Here is an 18,069-nt window from a genome sequence, read left to right as displayed (position 1 = left end):
ACTAGAGAAACAGATATACACACGGCAATGCTAACATTCGCTTAATGGTTAATTGCATTATAATTTTTTTAATTCTAAAGGTAAAAGAAATTTCATAATTATAATGCATGATTGTGTTGCACAAAGCCTTTTCAGTCCATTTCTGTTGCATGTTCCTCCTAACCCCTAAAAGTCCCTTGCTCAAAGTTGTTTCTGTAAGTGTTATGCTATCATCATGGTTATATAGATATTATTTTGTCTTAAGTACTGTGGTTATATAGACATGTTTTTCTCAAACCTAAGAAATCAAAAAAGGTTTTGATATTGGCTGGTTAACTTTGTGTTTGTGGAATCATTGAAATGCATGTGAGCTTGTGTGTTGTATTTTCTGTGTATAGTACTTGAAGTTTGGATGCACTCAGTACTTTTGTGGGCGGGAATCGGACAAGGCAATGAACCAGAATCGGAAAAGCCAACAGGTGAGTTGCATTGATGTTTGAAGTTCTGCTGCCATTTTTGAGAATTTATTTGTGTATAAAAGATCACTGGGCAGGTGTTTCTGAAAGCAATACAGATACTGTTATGAAGTGACCAGTTTTAATGTGTATGATAGACCAATTATTATATTATCCTGTTCTTTAATGCCATAAAATGTGCAATAAACTTATCAGTGGCAACATGTTTCTGAAAGCAATTCTGACCAGGTTAATTTCAAATTTTAATTTGATTTGTTGCCATAAAATGTTATGAGATTTACAATTGTTATATTGTGTTATATCATATAATGTTTATTATATTGTAAGCATTACTTTAGATTTAGGTTCAGTTCCATTTGTGTATCAACCAAATGTCACAAATATTGCAATAATTAAGTAACTTGTTAAGTTTAGCATCTGGTGATCTTCTCACCAATTTTGAAATTAAATAAAAGTTTTAAATAAGATATTATTTTAATATTTGAAGCACCTAAGGTCAGATTTAGTTCTAATTCACAAATTGAAATTTGTAGTTAATGTTGACCAACATAAAACACTGCTACAATGACATAAGCTTTAGCGGAACAGGAACATTTTCCATAAGTTTTGATCAGATTCATTTTATACTTTCATTATATTTATTATGTTTCATTGCAGCATTTTTAACTTCAAATTGGGAAGAAAACTGACAGCCTATATTTCATTCAATGAAATGGTGCTGAATTTCAGTCATACATGATGTGAAGTAACTTAATTACAATGATATTTGTTCTTGGGTATAATAAAACTTATGTAAATTAATTTATCATATTTTATTTGGTGGTGGGATTAGCTCTCTTGATAAAGTCTTTGAGATGTGGAATCGAATCCCCTTAGCAAACCAATTATTTCCTCCACCATCCCTAATCGGGGACCCATGACTAGGATATCAACAGTCTGGCACTCATCAAATTCATCAATTGTGATTTCAAAAACAATTGGCAAATGTTATTTTAATTTGGCGAAATAATTTCATGAAATAGTTGATATTTTGTTAGAAAATAACTGGGTTTCTACAATTTTTGAAGTTTAATACATAATTTGGCAAATGTTCTGCTGACCCAGAGATAGCCCTGTATTATTGTAGTATTTGAAAATGATGACTTCCTTTGTATGACATTTTGTTTGCAGTAATGTAGTATTTGAAAATGATGACTTCTTTTGTGTGACATTTTGTTTGTACTGTTTTTTGTAGTATTTGAAAAGGATGACATCCTTTGTGTGATGTTTTGTTTGTACTGTTATAATAGTATTTGAAAATTGGTACTTCATTTATATGATGTATTATTTGTACTGTTATTGTTGTATTTGAAAATGGGCACTTCATTTGTACTGTTAGACTAAGTGTAGTATTTGAAAATGGTGACTTCCTATGTATGATATTTTGTTGTACTGTTATTGTAGTACTTGAAGATGGGCATTTCCTGTGTATTACATTTTGTTTGTACTGTTGTTGTAGTACTTGAAGATGGGCAGTCTGCACGACCCGGTGATTGATGATGTGAAGAACTTCAAGGTGTGTGATGAAGCCATGGCCAAGATGGGCCTGTCTCCGGGTGACCGCCAGCTTGTGTACCAGCTAGTGGCGGCTGTCCTGCACCTGGGAAATGTGGCATTTGAAGACAACACCGAAGACTCTAAAGGTTTGAGCTTTAATCAGTCGTTGCTTGATTGTTGGTTAAAAGTTATGGCTGATTTTACTTTTTTGGGGGTAATAAAATAGATAATCTTACATGTGGCTATAATTCTGGGTGTTTTTTTTTTTTTTCATAGTGAGTTCTTTGGAATCTAATTTATATTGATTTTAGTATCTGTTTAACATAAATATTCATAGTAGAGGCTGAAAAAATGTTGTTGATTAGATTCAACTGATAAGGAAGGAAAAGTTTTATTTAACGACGAACTCAACACATTTTATTTACGGTGATATGGCGTCAGACATTTGGTTATGGACCACACAGATATTGAGGAAGGAAACCCACTGTCACCACTTCACAGGCACCTCTTTTCGATTAGCAGTAAGGGATCTTTTATATGCACCATCCCATAGACAGGATAGCACATGCCACGGCCTTTGATATACCAGTCGTGGTGCACTGGCTGGAGTGAAAAATAGCCCAATGTGCCCACTGACAGGGATCAATCCCAAACTGACTACGCATCAGTGAGTGCTTTACTACTGGGTTATGCCTCGCCCCATATTAACTCATAAACTCTTGTGGTGTATGCCCAAGAAAGTCAAGTGTGTGTGTACATGAATTTTAGCAAGGAGTTCGAAACTCTAGATTGTTGAGGAGGTCAAGACATTCTTCCCTGGAAAATGTATTTAAAAAAAAAAATATTTTCTTGAGCAGGGAGGGGTTTTGATCCCCGAAGCCCACCCACTGCAGACACACCTAAAACTACTAATATTTTTTTTATTATTAACTTAAAACCGCAATAAATGACACATTTTGGATGTTCTAAGAGAAAAACCTTTTTATCAGAAAACCAGTCAAGTTAGTACATAAAACCAAAATCAATCCTAAGAAAATTTACTAAATTTACACATATGTTAAGAAATTCCATTGTGTTTCCAGGTGGCTGCAAGGTGTCGAGTTCAGCCGAAGAATCTCTGGAAATAGTTTCCAGGCTGATTGACGTTGACAAGCAGGAGCTGCGAGATTCTCTGACAAGTCGAGTGATGCAGGCGACTAGGGGTGGAACTAAGGGCACGGCTATCAAGTGAGTAACCAAAAACTGGTCATTATTATAGTGGTTGGGTTCTTTGTACAAGCCAGTGGTGGTGCAGTGGTTAAGCCATCGGACTACAGGCTGGTAGGTACAGGGTTTGCAGCCCGGTACCGGCTCAAACCCAGAGCAAGTTCTTAAGGGCTCAATGGGTAGGTGTAAGGCCACTACACCCTCTTCTCTCTCACTAACCACTAACAAACTAACAACTAACCCAATGTCCTGGACAGGCATCCCAGATAGCTGAGGTGTGTGCCCAGGACAGCGTGCTTGAACCTTAATTGAATATAAGCACGGAAATAAGTTGAAATCAATCAATCAATCATTAGAATTTTTATCCCATGTTTTATTAGGGAAGAATGTAAGTCATCCAAAGTTTAATGGGTGGTAGAACTGATGGTACTGAATGGACTCCTTTGTTCCCCATCCCAGCCAATACCAGTGGCTGGTTTATTAAAAATCATGGTATGTACTGTCCTGCCAATGAAAAATGCATATAAATGATTCCTTACTGCATTCTTGGTGTAAACAGTGCATGTGCAGAAGATTTTCTGTCTTTTTCTCTCCTTATCAAGTGTAGAAATAATCATGTTAGATCCCAAAGTTTTAAAATATGGTAATGTATTTCAAACAGTTATTCTTTTTCTTTCCGTTATCTGTGTTTAACTGACAATAAGATACATATAATTTATTTTTCATTGTACTGATCCCACATCAAATGCATAGATAACCTTAACATATTTATACAGCTTATAAATTTTTTTATTGAAATATTTTTAATTGCATGTTGAAGTTCAAATTTAAACAAAAATGTACTAGCAGAATAAATACAAAATGTTTTCTTTTCTTTATAAAGTTAATTGTCTATTTTGTTCCTAAAACAATTATACTTTGCGCATTGTTATTTGTACACTAGTCATTTGTCTAATACATAGAGGATTCATCACAAGTGTTTTTTAAAATGGACTATATCATCCAAGTCTATGTTAATCGGTATTTGTTGAGGCTCTGCTGAAACAAATACCATTAACTAGACAAGGTTGATATTTCACATATTGAAAAACATGAGTAGCAAATTCTATTTATCCTATAACAGTTATAAAATAGCATTTTAATTAGATTTTCAGTAAATCACAGTACTAAAGTCACCTCCGTCGATAATATGACATCATCACAATTAGCACAAATTGTTTTGATGTCACACATTTTGACTAAATCTTATGAAAACGTTATGTTATTTTTTCATTTAAAGGGTTCCTCTGAAAACCTTTGAAGCTGCAAGTGCCCGAGATGCCCTGGCCAAGGCCCTGTACTCCAAGTTGTTTGACTACATTGTAAACCAAGTGAACCAGTCCATTCCTTTCACATCATCGGCAAACTACATTGGAGTTCTTGACATTGCTGGTTTTGGTGAGTTATTAAACACTTTAATACTAAAAGTAACTATATTTATCTTTGTGTGCAACCATGTGTATTAACCATATAATTATATAACTGTCCATTATATTGATAATAATAGTAAATATTGTCACCAAATATATCTTCTTTTTTTCTATTTTATTCAGAGTATTTCCAAGTGAATAGTTTTGAACAGTTCTGCATCAACTATTGTAATGAAAAGCTGCAGCAGTTCTTCAATGAAAGGATCCTTAAAGAGGTATGCTTATGAATGTGTTTACAGAGATGATCATAAAAATTTATAATTTTATACATGTATATGTGGTTAAAATATGTAATTATACACCCATTTGTTTGAAAGGGATCTGCTTGAAGATAACATATATTAATGTTATTAGCATTATTATGAAGAAAACTACATATGCTGTTTTAAATTATTCAAAAATTTTCTAATACGTATTGACTTCTGTAAAGTTCTTTAAAAATTATTTTGCTGAAACTTTAATTTTCACATTTAATCTACACACAAATTGTGTATTGGAATATGGGAAAATGCCAGAGGTAAAGTTAAGTATATATGAAAAGACAAAATGATTCAAGTGTTTTTTCTTTTCTAATTTGCTTCAAAATTCTCTTTGTTAAGTTACAGTCTATACTAACCTATGTAAACGTCAGAATAATTTATTTTAAAAACAAATTTGCTGATCATTCTGTTTTGGGTTTTTTCCTTGCTCTTTGTAATGGCGTTGCTATTATTCTATTATTGATCTTCACAAATCTATATATTTTGTTATGATTATCTAGGAACAAATCCTGTATGAGAAGGAAGGGCTGAATGTGAAGAAGATTAACTGGACAGATAATCAAGATTGCATCGGTAGGTTGAAAAAATATTATTGTTCCTTGTTGAACCTTTTGCCATCAATTGTTTTTACTGGCAGCCTGTTCCCTGACACATGGTTAGGATTAAAGGCATATTGTCACAGACCACTGACCTATTTAATGGTCTAACAAAGTATTACCTGAACAAAAATTATTTGATTTGTCCCTAAATGTACTTTATTCAACCATCTTTATAACCACTATACTCCATTTATTAATTATATTTTGTAAAAATAATTGAATTATGGCAATGGTCCATAATTAAAAACCTAAAATTGCTGAGAGGGTTGACATGGATTTCATTCCATCATGGTTCAGTTAAAGTGATGCGATAGCTAAATTTGGTTTCCAACAATTAATGTAATTTTTATTTATTATCAATTTTTAGAGAAATAAGGTCCTTAAATCCATGACAGTATGCCTTTAAAGTTTTTTGGATTTACAGATAGCATTTGAACATTTTGTTGGTGAAAAATCGGTTGATGAATAATTTTTGTTTGAAAAGTTTGAATACATTTAATGTATATACCAGGTAATATTATGTTGACTTAAAAAAGAAATTTGGTATTTTCTTTAAAACATTTAGGATATTAAGCATTAATTTTAAGCCAATTTTGTATTTGAAAACCTCCCACAGTTGCAGTTAATTATAATGTGGATAGTGTCAAAATTCCGAAAAACTTGTTTGAGTAATGTTTTGTTCAGATAATATATGGGTGTCTGTAGTCACGCAAAGGTATGGTGGACATATTCCTTTTATACCGGTGGTGAAATTATGTTAACACAGTCGTCTTTATATTTTAAGACTGATTGTTAAAACTGTAATTGTATGTTCTCAGAACTGATAGAGACGAAGAGTTCTGGGATCTTCGATCTGCTGGATGAAGAAAGCAAGCTGCCAACCCCGAGTAATGACCACTTCACCCAGGAAGTACACACACGCAACAAAAACCACTTCAGACTGAGTGTAAGTTGAATCTTAAGACATCTAAAAACATACCGGTGCATGTAGATTGTTACTTGACTGGTAGTACCACATGAAATTTATGGAATGAGTTTGGGAATTATTTTATTCCCCAAGCGAGAACAAGAAATATAAGACAATTCGCAAACGAGTTCCATAAATTTTGTATGGCCCTTACATAAATTTGATAATTAATTTATTATCTACAAACTTTGATTTATAACGAACCTTGTAATCGCTTCACAGTTGATGTTAATAACATTCAACGATGTCATTTGCAATGACACTGAATGATGCCACTTTCACTTGCATAAGCTGGCAGCTGCTACACAAATATAGTGATGTCAGAAGTGTGCCTTAATAGTATTTGTTGTATTAATAAAGCCATGGTATCTTTGGAAAGTTGCACATAAAAGAACCCTTGCTGCTTTTTCAGTACGCATAGCCTATGTGGCAGTAGTGAGTTTCCTCTCTCTCTGTGTTATTTTAAACAAAATGCCCAGTAACCATATGTTAAATGCCACAATAGTAGTGTAGTTTAAAATGTGCTGCGATGTTCTTGAACAGTTATTCCTATTCTGTTTGTTGAAAAGTGAAAATGACCGATCTCTACTCATTAGTAGACTGTGTGAAAGCATTGACTTCCCTTTCTGACTATAAATGTATGTTTTACTCCAAATAATCATTGATTAAACTGTGTTAAGACATCATCAAAAAACCCATTCCATTACTTTCAGTATTCTTTCCTACTACTCCAAAAGAAATCTGTGATGATTATCAATTTAAAATTTCACCTTATTTGAATGCATCGATGGATGTTACAAAGAATATGTAATGACAGTATGTTGGTTATTATTGTAGGTGCCAAGAAAGTCCAAACTGAAGTTCCACCGAGATGTACGAGACACTGAAGGTTTCCTCATCAAACATTTTGCTGGAGCTGTCTGCTATCACACGGTAGGTAGAGAGTAAGCACCATGCATTGTAATGTTAAACTCATCTGGTATACCCAGAGGTTGTGCCCATGGTGGAAATGTCTACACCTTTAAATAGATTTGTGTGTAGGAAATTGGTTTGCTTTTTAAAAGAAACATTCATGTTATCATATTAATTATGTTCATGCTGAATTGTGTGTAATTATGTCAGAAGCATAATAATAAACAATGTTTTACCTTGTTATTGTTCGGACAATTTAATAAACATTCTTTTGTGAAATGATAGCAAATTTCCCAAGAGTATCTTAGAAATAAAATACTGCTTATATTGTTTTCAGAGAAGATCTGAATGGACATGTTTAGAGACTGTAACTCAACTTCAGTTATTGCTTGCTATCAATAATTTTACCAATTCGCTATCTTTTGGAGTTGAAATCTTCTAACAAATGTTTGATATCTATCTTTGTAAACACGTTATTACTTAATCTTCAGAACAAGTTCCTGGACAAGAACAACGATGCCCTCCATGCATCCCTGCAGTTTCTCGTGATGGACAGCAAGAACAAACTGGTCCAGAAGCTGTTTGAGGGCATGGAGACAACAGCTGGAAAATTGGCGTTCATTAGTGTTGGAAGCAAATTCCGCAAGCAGCTTGTTGTCCTCATGAACAAGCTAAAGAGCACGGTATATCAATAGTGTAACCTTTAATCATAGATCAACAGTAGTTGTGGATTACCGGCGTTTGTTACAGAAGATGGAGATTTTTCCATTTTGGTCTATTTATATTTTCAGAAAATATGTATTTCAAAGATATCAAACAATTCATTGAATTATATATAGAGCAAGAGCAAGCTATAATACTCTTTAAGACAAGGAATTTAGACCAAATAATCCATGATCTCACATCTACTGCTTTGATTTTTAAAATAGTTTTTTGTCTCAGCTTGTCAAAAGATGGGTGCATTAAATTGTAACTGATCTGACGTTTCAGGGCACCAACTTTATCCGGTGTATCAAGCCCAATGGGAAGATGACCGCTCATCAGTTTGAGGGAGGCCAGATTCTGAGTCAGCTGCAGTGTGCAGGTAACATTGGTCTATTTGCTCAGTTAGAAAATACTATTCCATGAATAAACTTTAATATTTTTAACAGGCTAAATTCCTTTTGATTTTACATATTGAATTTAGTTTTGTATGAAAACCTAAACAAACAGAACACAATTATCAAAGAGACTGGATTAAGTTAAAAGCATATTCATTATATTGGTAAAATATTGATAGGTGTTTTGCAGAACATTATTTTTCATAAATGTAAATTTCAAGATTTCATAAAAACAAGTTCTTTATAAATTACATACATGATTGTTTTTTTTGTGTGCACAGTTTTAGTTGGGCCAACAATAAAGCAATGTACAGACATTATGTAAACATGATATATATTATATTATATTACAGGCATGATATCTGTGCTGGATTTGATGCAGCAAGGATTCCCAAGTCGGACCCAGTTTTCTGAACTGTACAACATGTACAAGAGGTACCTGCCACCAGAGCTCTCACGCCTTGACCCAAGACTTTTCTGCAAGGTACAAATCAACTTAGTTTATTTATTTTTAAAAGTTGTCTCTCTTCCTTCTTGATCCTTGACTGTTCTACAAAATGCAAGAATTACGAAAATTTGTTTTTGCTCAATCTTTTCTTTTTTTAAAAATTCTTTGCAAGTTTGAACCAAGACATCATTTGGCTAACTTCATCTGTGAATATTAATGTTCCAGCAAGGTTGGGTCTTGACAATATCATTAGCTAGTTTGTATTAACTTTTAGATACACTATATAGAGTTGAGGTTATTTAATTGGCACTTACTGCATCTCTTGTTTTTGAAAAATACAGTGTTATCATACAGGTTTAAAAAATTACCATAAGTACTTTTATTATGTCATAACATAAACATGTTGTTGGTTTTTATTGAAATATTTGTGGTAATTTTTGTGTATGTAATATATGCCAGATTCAGTAAAACTTGTATAAATAGCAATCTGAAGTTTTGAAACAGTTTGCGAGTCATTGACTATACTGGAGTATTTTTCTTAGAATAGTATTGTGGCCTTCACAGGTGACTACTTTATAAAAATGGTGCTTTATTTTCAGTCACTGTTCAAAGCTCTTGGACTCAATGAAAATGACTTCAAGTTTGGTCTGACCAAAGTGTTTTTCCGCCCGGGGAAGTTTGCCGAGTTTGATCAGATTATGAAAAGTGATCCGGAAAATCTGGCAGAACTCGTCAAGAAAGTCAAACGTTGGTTGCTCTGTTCTCGCTGGAAGAAAGCACAGTGGTGTACACTGTCTGTTATTAAATGTAAGATTTTAACTTATGCTTTAAAAATTAATTTATAAAATTGTGTAATAAACTACAAGAAAACTTTATCATTCTTTCATTATATTTGTTTAGCTATATGTAAAAACATTAAGTTGATTTAAAATTTCACATTTTCATTTGTATTTTTTTTAAATACATTTTCAGTAAAGAACAAAATTGCATTTAGAGGTGAAATGCTTATTCGCATACAGAAGACAGTTCGCATGTGGAAACTGGCACGCAGATTCAAACCAAAGTAAGTAATTTTTATTTGCTGTTACTGAAATATATCATTTTAAATAAAACACAATTCAGCATTGTATTTAAGAAAATTATATAAAATTTCTAATTATAAATAAAAAATAAAACAAAATAATAAAGTAAGATTTACACTAGTCTAGTAGTTTACCAGTCACAAGAGCTTTGTGAATTATATATCAGTGAAAGAGCTGCTATATGAGGTCCTGTAGGCATAAAAGAACTAATTGCCATCATGAAGCCTATTAGGTTCTTTTCCCAGTTCCAGTCAGTACTTAAAACTGATACATATATGACTAAAAAACCAAAAACCCTTGCTTAATAATGACAAAGATTAGCTTGTCTGACAGCATCAGATTTGATTTTTCATTTTGTAGATTCTGTTGCAGTTTACGATAGCTTAGATACCTAATAACTGTAGACTAAGGCCCAAAACACACTGGAGCTGGAGCTGGAGCTGGGGCTGGCGAGTATGGTATCGGTAAAAAAAGAAACGCACTGAATCGAATATGACAAAACACACTGGGTCTGTGCTGGCATGAACTACAGATCTGGCAGCAGAGGGCATAGAACATTTGCTATATTTTGAAAGCATGTGTCTTGCCAGACCCAGACTCGGACCCAGCTTCAGTGTGTTTTGGGGCTAAACAACATATCGTCATGATAACAACAAAAGCCCTGACCAAGTGCTTATAAGATGAAAATATTTGTTTTGAAAACAGTGTTTAATAATCTCATTGTATTTCCTCCAGGATGGAGACCCTTGGTAAACTGAAGGCATCATCAACCCAGCTCAGTATGATGGAACAGATTGTCGGCCAGCTGAAGAAAGAGAAAGATGTGGCCATGAAGCAAGTCAAAGATCTGGAGAATTCTCTGCATGCACTTGTACAGAAAATCAGGGTAAATTGTAGCAATATGCCCGCCATCCTTTAGCAGTGATAGTAATATCTGCCATCCGTTTATTTAGGTCGCCATCCAAAATCACAAGTCGTGCCATCGTCTTGAACTACCAGAGTAATCAGGTTCATCATTGGTTACAAGACATTTTCGAACTACTTGCAAATCTTAGGTACCATCCCTTCCAATAAGTGGAACCAGCTCTACCGATTCCCTTCATCCCTTTCCTGAATACTGGAGAGACCACCGAGTAGTCATACTCTTGGGTCATGCTTACAACAATTCTGTATGTTTCTCAGTTATTGTTGGCAAATTGTTGTAAGCATTATAAAAAAATATTATTAGTTTAGTATATGACATTGAGAAATGGGAAAACCACAGATTATTTAAGTTGCCATATGACACATAATTTTAGCATTTAATACTTTTAAGGGTGGTTCTGCCTTTACAATTAGTTACATTTTATGTTTTGTATTTCCTGTTTGGAACCTTAATATTTGTAAATTACCATTGGCTTTCCATCTACTTCAGTTTTGGTTAATAGTTTTATTTAAAGTGTAATTTGCAAGTTATAGGTTATTTTTGGAAGAAGAGTGCGATTAAACATATCAGTATAATGTTATTTTGTGTTTATTTAGAGCACAGGGGGAGAGACATAGCCCAGTGGTAAAGTGTTCGCTTGATGCGCGGTTGGTTTGGGATCGATCCCTGCTGGTGGGCCCATTGGGCTATTTTTCGTTCCAGCCTGTGCACCACGACTTGTATATCAACGGCTGTGGTATGTGTTATCTTGTCTGTGGGATAGTGCATATAAAAGATCCCTTGCTGCTAATTGAAAAGAGTAGCCCATGAAGTGGCAACAGCGGGTTTCCTCTCTCAGTATCTGTGTGGTCCGTAACCATATAACCGTAAATAAAATGTGTTGAGTGCATCGTTAAATAAAACATTTCCTTCCTTATTTAGAGCACCAACATGACTCGTGAACAGCTGAACCAGTGTCACAACCAGTTCATATCCAACATGGACCAGGTGCTCGGCAACCTGAAGAAGAAACTAGAAAACCAGAAGAATGCAGAGGAACAAGAGAGACTACGGAAAATTGAGGTATTCATTCTGCTCATCTATAGATTGTATGGCAGATAGGCTGACAGTGATTTTTGTATGAAACATTAAGATTCAACTAAAATTACAAAGCCTTATTAGTCCCCTACCTGTTCAACCAGAGGGGATAATAGGTTTTATTTCTGCCCTTCTGTCTGTCTGTCTGTTTGTCTCTCTGTCTTTTTGCCTGCCTGTCTGATCCACAAATAGGTTTTCAGACTTTATTTTTCGCAATAGCCGTATAATGTAAAGTTACAGATCAAGTTTAAATTTCATGGCAATTTACCAATGTTTTTACAGAGTTATGGCCCTTGAACTTAGAAGGAGGGATGTATTGCTTTAGTAATACTCCCATTTGTCCGATGCTCAGCCACTGGCCTTGCCAGAGACTGGACTTGGGATGGACATTACTGAACCTCATTTGGATATAGCCATGTAAATAAAGTAACAGTGACAGTAGTACTCGCAAAATGCTTGTTGTATTCATTTTTTGGTTGGAATGAATGAATGTTTAACGACACTCCAGCACGAAAAATACATCCGCTATTGGGTATCAAACTGTGGTAATGGAAAAACTATGTGTTTTTGGTTGGTACCAACAAGAAATAATAGGAGTCTGGTGGGAAAATTCTGAAACGGCCTAAAATGAACTTTAATATTTTTCAATTTATAATAAATTCAAAAAGCATTATCTGTGAAAATATATTTCAGTCTATATGCTGTTGTCTAAATTAAAAACCCCCGAAACAATTGTATGTTCTCTCATTACCCATTATATCTTGGTTTATGGTAGGATGTCAAAACGTTTTTGAAGTTAAAGAAGTTACTTTGTGATAATAAATGTGTTTTAGACTATTGAATATATCTCTAGTGAATGAATTCCTTTATTGAAAGTTCATGATTTCGTTATTACAGGAAGAACGAGAAAGAGAAAGAAAGAGGAAAGAAGAGGAAGAAAGGAAGAGGAGAGAGGAAGAAGAACAAAGAAAACTGTGAGTATATATTTTAACAAACAATAAGGACTTGTTAAAATAAAATGTCAAAATTAGCTTTTGAAAAGTTGTATCTTAGTACAAAACATACCAGGGAATTTTATACAAAGTTTTCACATAATTGCATATTGATCAGGCATAAAAAAAATATTAAAGATTAAAAGACTTTAGTATTGAATTATTTGTTATAAACAACTGAAGTCATTATTATGGGAATGATTTGATGTGACCATCTCGGAGGCTAGCAGGTTTGAAGTTTTATTTAAAAGATTTATCTTCATTTTGGTATTTCCCAAACACCGTCACTACATTTTCTCTTAAATATATGCTTTTAACAGAAAAAAAAAGAGTTAATTCCCATAACACAGTTTGTTAATTTTTCTTTTTCTTTGTTTTATAGTAAAGCTGAGATGGAGAAGAAGAGGAAGAAGGAGGAGGAAGAGAAGAGGAAACAGGAAGAGGCTGACAGGAAGGCAGCGGTAAGTTAGTTAATCTATTTGTTTTCTAAATAATGCCGATGAGTCTGCTGTACAATTATTAACGACTGCAAATCAGAATTATTAAATTTTCTTCTCTTGAAAAGCCATTTAATACTGGAAACAGAACAGTTTAGAACAATAACTTACTTACAGACTGAAATCAAGGTGTATTTTAATTTCTGTTGCTAATTGCTTGGTTTGACTTTTTTTTTAATACACACATTTTCTTATAATTTCAGGAAGAACTAGAGAAGCAGTTGGCTGAAGAATCCAAAGCTAATGCCCAAAGGTTAGTAAAAAGCAGACTTAACAAATTCGATAATGTCATATTTGACTGACAATCCAGTAATTATTGCTGCTGTTAACACCATCAAGAATCGTCAGTGATATTTATTCAAGGACCATTCAAAATAGTGTAGACTGCAAACAAACTGAAGAAGTTCATCATCTGTAGGCTTCTTTAAGTGGAGAGGGGGTTAGGTTTGGTTGATAAAAGATGTAATGTATCTTAAGACTGATACTCTTTGATGAATGGACCCATTTATGGTTTCCTCATTCTTGTAAATGCACTACAACTGTTAAATGAAAAGTTGTTATAATGATCCAGTCAAGATATGAAAAAAATAGCTTAATATATATTAACCCAAACTAACTGCAACAGAAGGCATGTGTTTTTAATAGTAAACATTATGTACTAATGTTATGTTCCTAATGTTATGTGGGAAGGTGCCTATATTGTGAACGTGGGGTTCAGGGCCCCGTTCCACAAAGCAATCTTAGCCATAAGATTATCTTAAGTGCATATATTAGCTGTGCAATTAAGGTGATCTTAGGGCTAAGATCGCTTCTTGGAACGGGGGCCCTGGTCTTTCTTGATTAAGTGTCACAATTATTGTATTTTAGACACATGTTTTAGACAGTTTAAAAGTTGTAAGACTTTAATGTTTTTATATTTTCAGACAACAAATGTTGGAACAGGAGCACCGAGATCGTGAGCTGGCTTTACGTCTGGCCGCCGAGGACCAGACCGAGGTCGAGGACATAACTCTTCCACCTCCACTGAAGAGGTGAGAATACTCGCTAAACAACTACTCTTAATTTAACAATATGTAATGTAATATCTCAGCCAATTTATTTCTAAAAGTTGTCCTCTGTCTTCCTTCTTAATCCAAGAATTTTATCCAAGTTAAATGTGTTTGAGCTAAATCTGTTTATTTTTTTAAAATTGTGTTTTCTCTAACTCCTTGCACAAAGACATCATTTAACTATCTTGATATGTGAATATTGATGTTCCAGCAATTGTGAATACTTTCTAAACAACTAGTCTTAATTTAGCAATATGTAATATACATATTACCCATTGAAAATGTTGTTAGATGAGGTTCAAAGCTACCCAAAATTAGTTTTTACACAAAAGTTATTTTGTTTATCTTGAAGCATACTGTCATTTTTATAATTAATTTTGTACTATTTCATGGTTCCTGCAAAACATATATATTTAAGAACTTATTTTGAACTTAAGTTATATTTTCAAAAAGTCGACCATTTCAGTCATCATTTCATGACTAGCTGCCTATTAAATAGTGTGCTGGGCTGTTGTTATACTATATTCTTTTCTAGAAGACAATTAGGCATTAGAATTTACATTGCTAAGAACTACAATTTGTGTCATTAGATCAGAAGCGGTGCAGACATTACGACAACAACTTTCTGCCAAGAAATTTGACCTTCAGAAATGGAAATATGCAGAACTTAGAGATGCAATCAATACTTCATGTGGTGAGTAATAGTGAAAACAAAGTTTACAATAACCTGATGTAATGAATAAACAGACCGGCGTCGTGGTTAGGCCATCGGTCTACAGGCTGGTAGGTACTGGGTTCGGATCCCAGTCGAGGCATGAGATTTTTAATCCAGATACCAACTCCAAACCCTGAGTGAGTGCTCCGCAAGGCTCAATGGGTAGGTGTAAACCACTTGCATCGACCAGTGATCCATAAATGGTTCAACAAAGGCCATGGTTTATGCTATCCTGCCTGTGGCAAGGGCAAATAAAACCCTTGCTGCTAATCGGAAAGAGTAGCCCATGTAGTGGTGACAGCGGGTTTCCTCTCAAAATCTGTGTGGTCCTTAACCATATGTCTGAAGCCATATAACCGTAAATAAAATGTGTTGAGTGCGTCGTTAAATAAAACATTTCTTTCTCTTTTTTTTTTAATGAATAAACAAAGGTTTAAAGACATCCTAGCACCAAATATATAACAGCAATTTGGTGAAAAAAATGGAACGTCTTAACTTGTAATATTTTTATTAGTTGATCGTCTATGGTCTATCATTGTTTGTTATTCTGTCATTGTCTGTTATTTCTACTAGGCTGTTTAAGAAATATTCTTTCTTTGTAGTTGGGTGTCATTAAATCATTTAGCTATGTATGGGAGCACTGTTATTCCCTTCTGGGGCCGGGACCTAGCTCAGTGGTACAGCGCTCACCTGGTGCACGATTGATCTAGGATCGATTCCCATTGATGGGCCCATTGGGCTATTTCTTGTTCCAACCAGTGCTCCACAACTGGTGTAACAAAAGCTGTGGTATATACTATCTTGTCTGTGGGATGGTGCATATAAAAGATCCCTTGCTGCTAATAGAAAAGAGTAACCCATGAAGTGGCGACAGCGGGTTTCCTCTCTCAATATCTGTGTGTGGTCCTTAACCATATGTCCGACGCCATATAACCGTAAATAAAATGTGTTGAGTGCGTTGTTAAATAAAACATTTTCCTTTTTTCTTTGTCATTCCCTTCTGGTCCAACTGAAGTGTACTATAAGTTTTGACTGCCTTCAGGACTATCTTCAGTCCTATCCTTCAGTCCTATCCTTCAGTCCCACATATAGTTTTCTGGAGAAAAAAATTCACAGTGCCTCAGAATATTGAGCTGGAGTTCTGTGTATAGCTTTATCAGGTAGAGTTACAAATCCAGTTGGCTTTCATTGGGATTTACCCAATTTATTCAAGGGCCATAAATATAATTTATCCATGTTTGACAGAGTTGTGGCCCTTAACCTGGTAGGATAGGGTATTGCTATAGGTAGCACTCAACCAAATAATTTCCAGCTGTGTCAAAGTTCGAGGTGCACCCAACTTTTGATAGGGCATTTAATACCACAAGTTCTGTGATTGGTAAATGTGAGTGTGTTTGTTCAAAAATAGTTTCATCTGGGCTAAAAATGTTTACAATTTTATTTCATCTAGTACCACTATGTCAAGTAGCCTTGTGCTTGGAACATGTAAAAAAACCTGTAAAAAAAAAAAGTACTCAAATTTTGTGTGAAACTAGGCGTGTTGTAAAAACATCTGGTTATACTGAAGATGAGCCATGAAAGGTACCATTTTCTTCAGTTAATACTTTGAGGTAGGGGGTGTAGTACTGATATTTATGGGTTATAGTTTGGTTGATATATTGAATATATTTTTTTAAAACACAAACGTTAACATGGTCGCCTATGGGATTTTATTTGGTATAGTCATACCTTTGGCAGTACTCTTACAATCCTTACTTAATGACCCATTTGTACATCCATCTATTCATTGTTTACCTGTAAACTAAAAATAATATAATTCATGGATTCTCAATAACACACGGGCAATAATAATTATCATTATTATTTGTGTCAGACTTTTAAAAATATATTTTCTCTGCATATTGTTATATAAGATTGTTTTCCATTATTTCAGATCTAGAACTTTTGGATGCTTGCCGAGATGAATTCCATCGTCGATTGAAGGTTTACCATGCCTGGAAGTCTAAAAACAAGAAGCGAACAGATAAAGATTCGGACCAGAGAGCGCCCAAGGAACTTGTTGAAAATGGTAATTGTTGAATAATATTGTACAACAGTCAAACTTTGCCAGAATTATTTTCAAGCTTTAACAAAGCAATCAAATATATTGGACGTTTTTGCAATTATTAGTACTACTATAATTATATTCAACAATTGTTAGTTTTTTTAATTGTTAGTTTTTTATTTAGCTTTTTACTCATTTACTATTGTCATTCTTATAGCCTATTGCAGCATCTTTTTTAGCATAAAAATAACTAAATTAATTAGAATTTTTTGTAGAACCTTTCTTAGATTTACTACTTCTTAGAACTAAATAGTATTTTCATTTGATTCTCATATTTGCAGGTAGATTTCTTTTTTCCATTACTACTTTAGTAGTCACTAAATTAGAACTAACAAATGTACAGTTAAATTGAAATATAAAAAAATAAAGAGAAGTACACATAAAGGAGAAATTATATGATAAGCAAGGAACTTTTTAATTTTTAATTTTCTAAAAAAAAAAAAATTGTCTGCCTGTAGGTTGACATTGTGACTAAACCTCACCATCAAATCTGTTTGCATAATATAACTGATTTTATTTTTATTTAAAAACCCCAACCTTGCATTGATGCATTGTAAAGGAGGAGGAACGTAATTTAAATTTGAAATTCAATTCAAATTAAAAATAAAATATAGTTATGTCTTTTTAAAATTATTCCAAACAGTTGCCAAATGTAAAAACAAATTAATAAAGAAAT

At 33.9% G+C, this 18,069-nt stretch overlaps 1 protein-coding gene across 1 annotated transcript in view; it reads left to right on the top strand.

Moving 5' to 3' along the window:
• The window catches only part of LOC121370761 (unconventional myosin-VI-like), a 50,753-nt gene that overhangs the window by 27,514 nt on the left and 5,170 nt on the right, over positions 1-18,069 (top strand). Inside the window, exons 9-29 of the mRNA XM_041496215.1 lie at positions 378-458; positions 1,954-2,137; positions 3,074-3,218; positions 4,477-4,634; positions 4,790-4,881; positions 5,427-5,499; positions 6,344-6,471; positions 7,330-7,425; positions 7,896-8,087; positions 8,395-8,488; positions 8,858-8,988; positions 9,552-9,759; positions 9,925-10,015; positions 10,770-10,920; positions 11,881-12,021; positions 12,934-13,010; positions 13,411-13,489; positions 13,729-13,778; positions 14,449-14,556; positions 15,165-15,268; positions 17,223-17,357. Coding sequence (XP_041352149.1) covers positions 378-458; positions 1,954-2,137; positions 3,074-3,218; positions 4,477-4,634; positions 4,790-4,881; positions 5,427-5,499; positions 6,344-6,471; positions 7,330-7,425; positions 7,896-8,087; positions 8,395-8,488; positions 8,858-8,988; positions 9,552-9,759; positions 9,925-10,015; positions 10,770-10,920; positions 11,881-12,021; positions 12,934-13,010; positions 13,411-13,489; positions 13,729-13,778; positions 14,449-14,556; positions 15,165-15,268; positions 17,223-17,357 — 2,518 coding nt within the window. The remainder of the gene's footprint in view (positions 1-377; positions 459-1,953; positions 2,138-3,073; positions 3,219-4,476; positions 4,635-4,789; positions 4,882-5,426; positions 5,500-6,343; positions 6,472-7,329; positions 7,426-7,895; positions 8,088-8,394; positions 8,489-8,857; positions 8,989-9,551; positions 9,760-9,924; positions 10,016-10,769; positions 10,921-11,880; positions 12,022-12,933; positions 13,011-13,410; positions 13,490-13,728; positions 13,779-14,448; positions 14,557-15,164; positions 15,269-17,222; positions 17,358-18,069) is intronic.

This window comes from Gigantopelta aegis, chromosome 4 (genome assembly GCF_016097555.1).
Source record: "Gigantopelta aegis isolate Gae_Host chromosome 4, Gae_host_genome, whole genome shotgun sequence".
Classification (NCBI taxonomy): Eukaryota; Metazoa; Mollusca; class Gastropoda; order Neomphalida; family Peltospiridae; genus Gigantopelta; species Gigantopelta aegis.
This window is presented reverse-complemented; position numbering and strand designations above follow the sequence as displayed.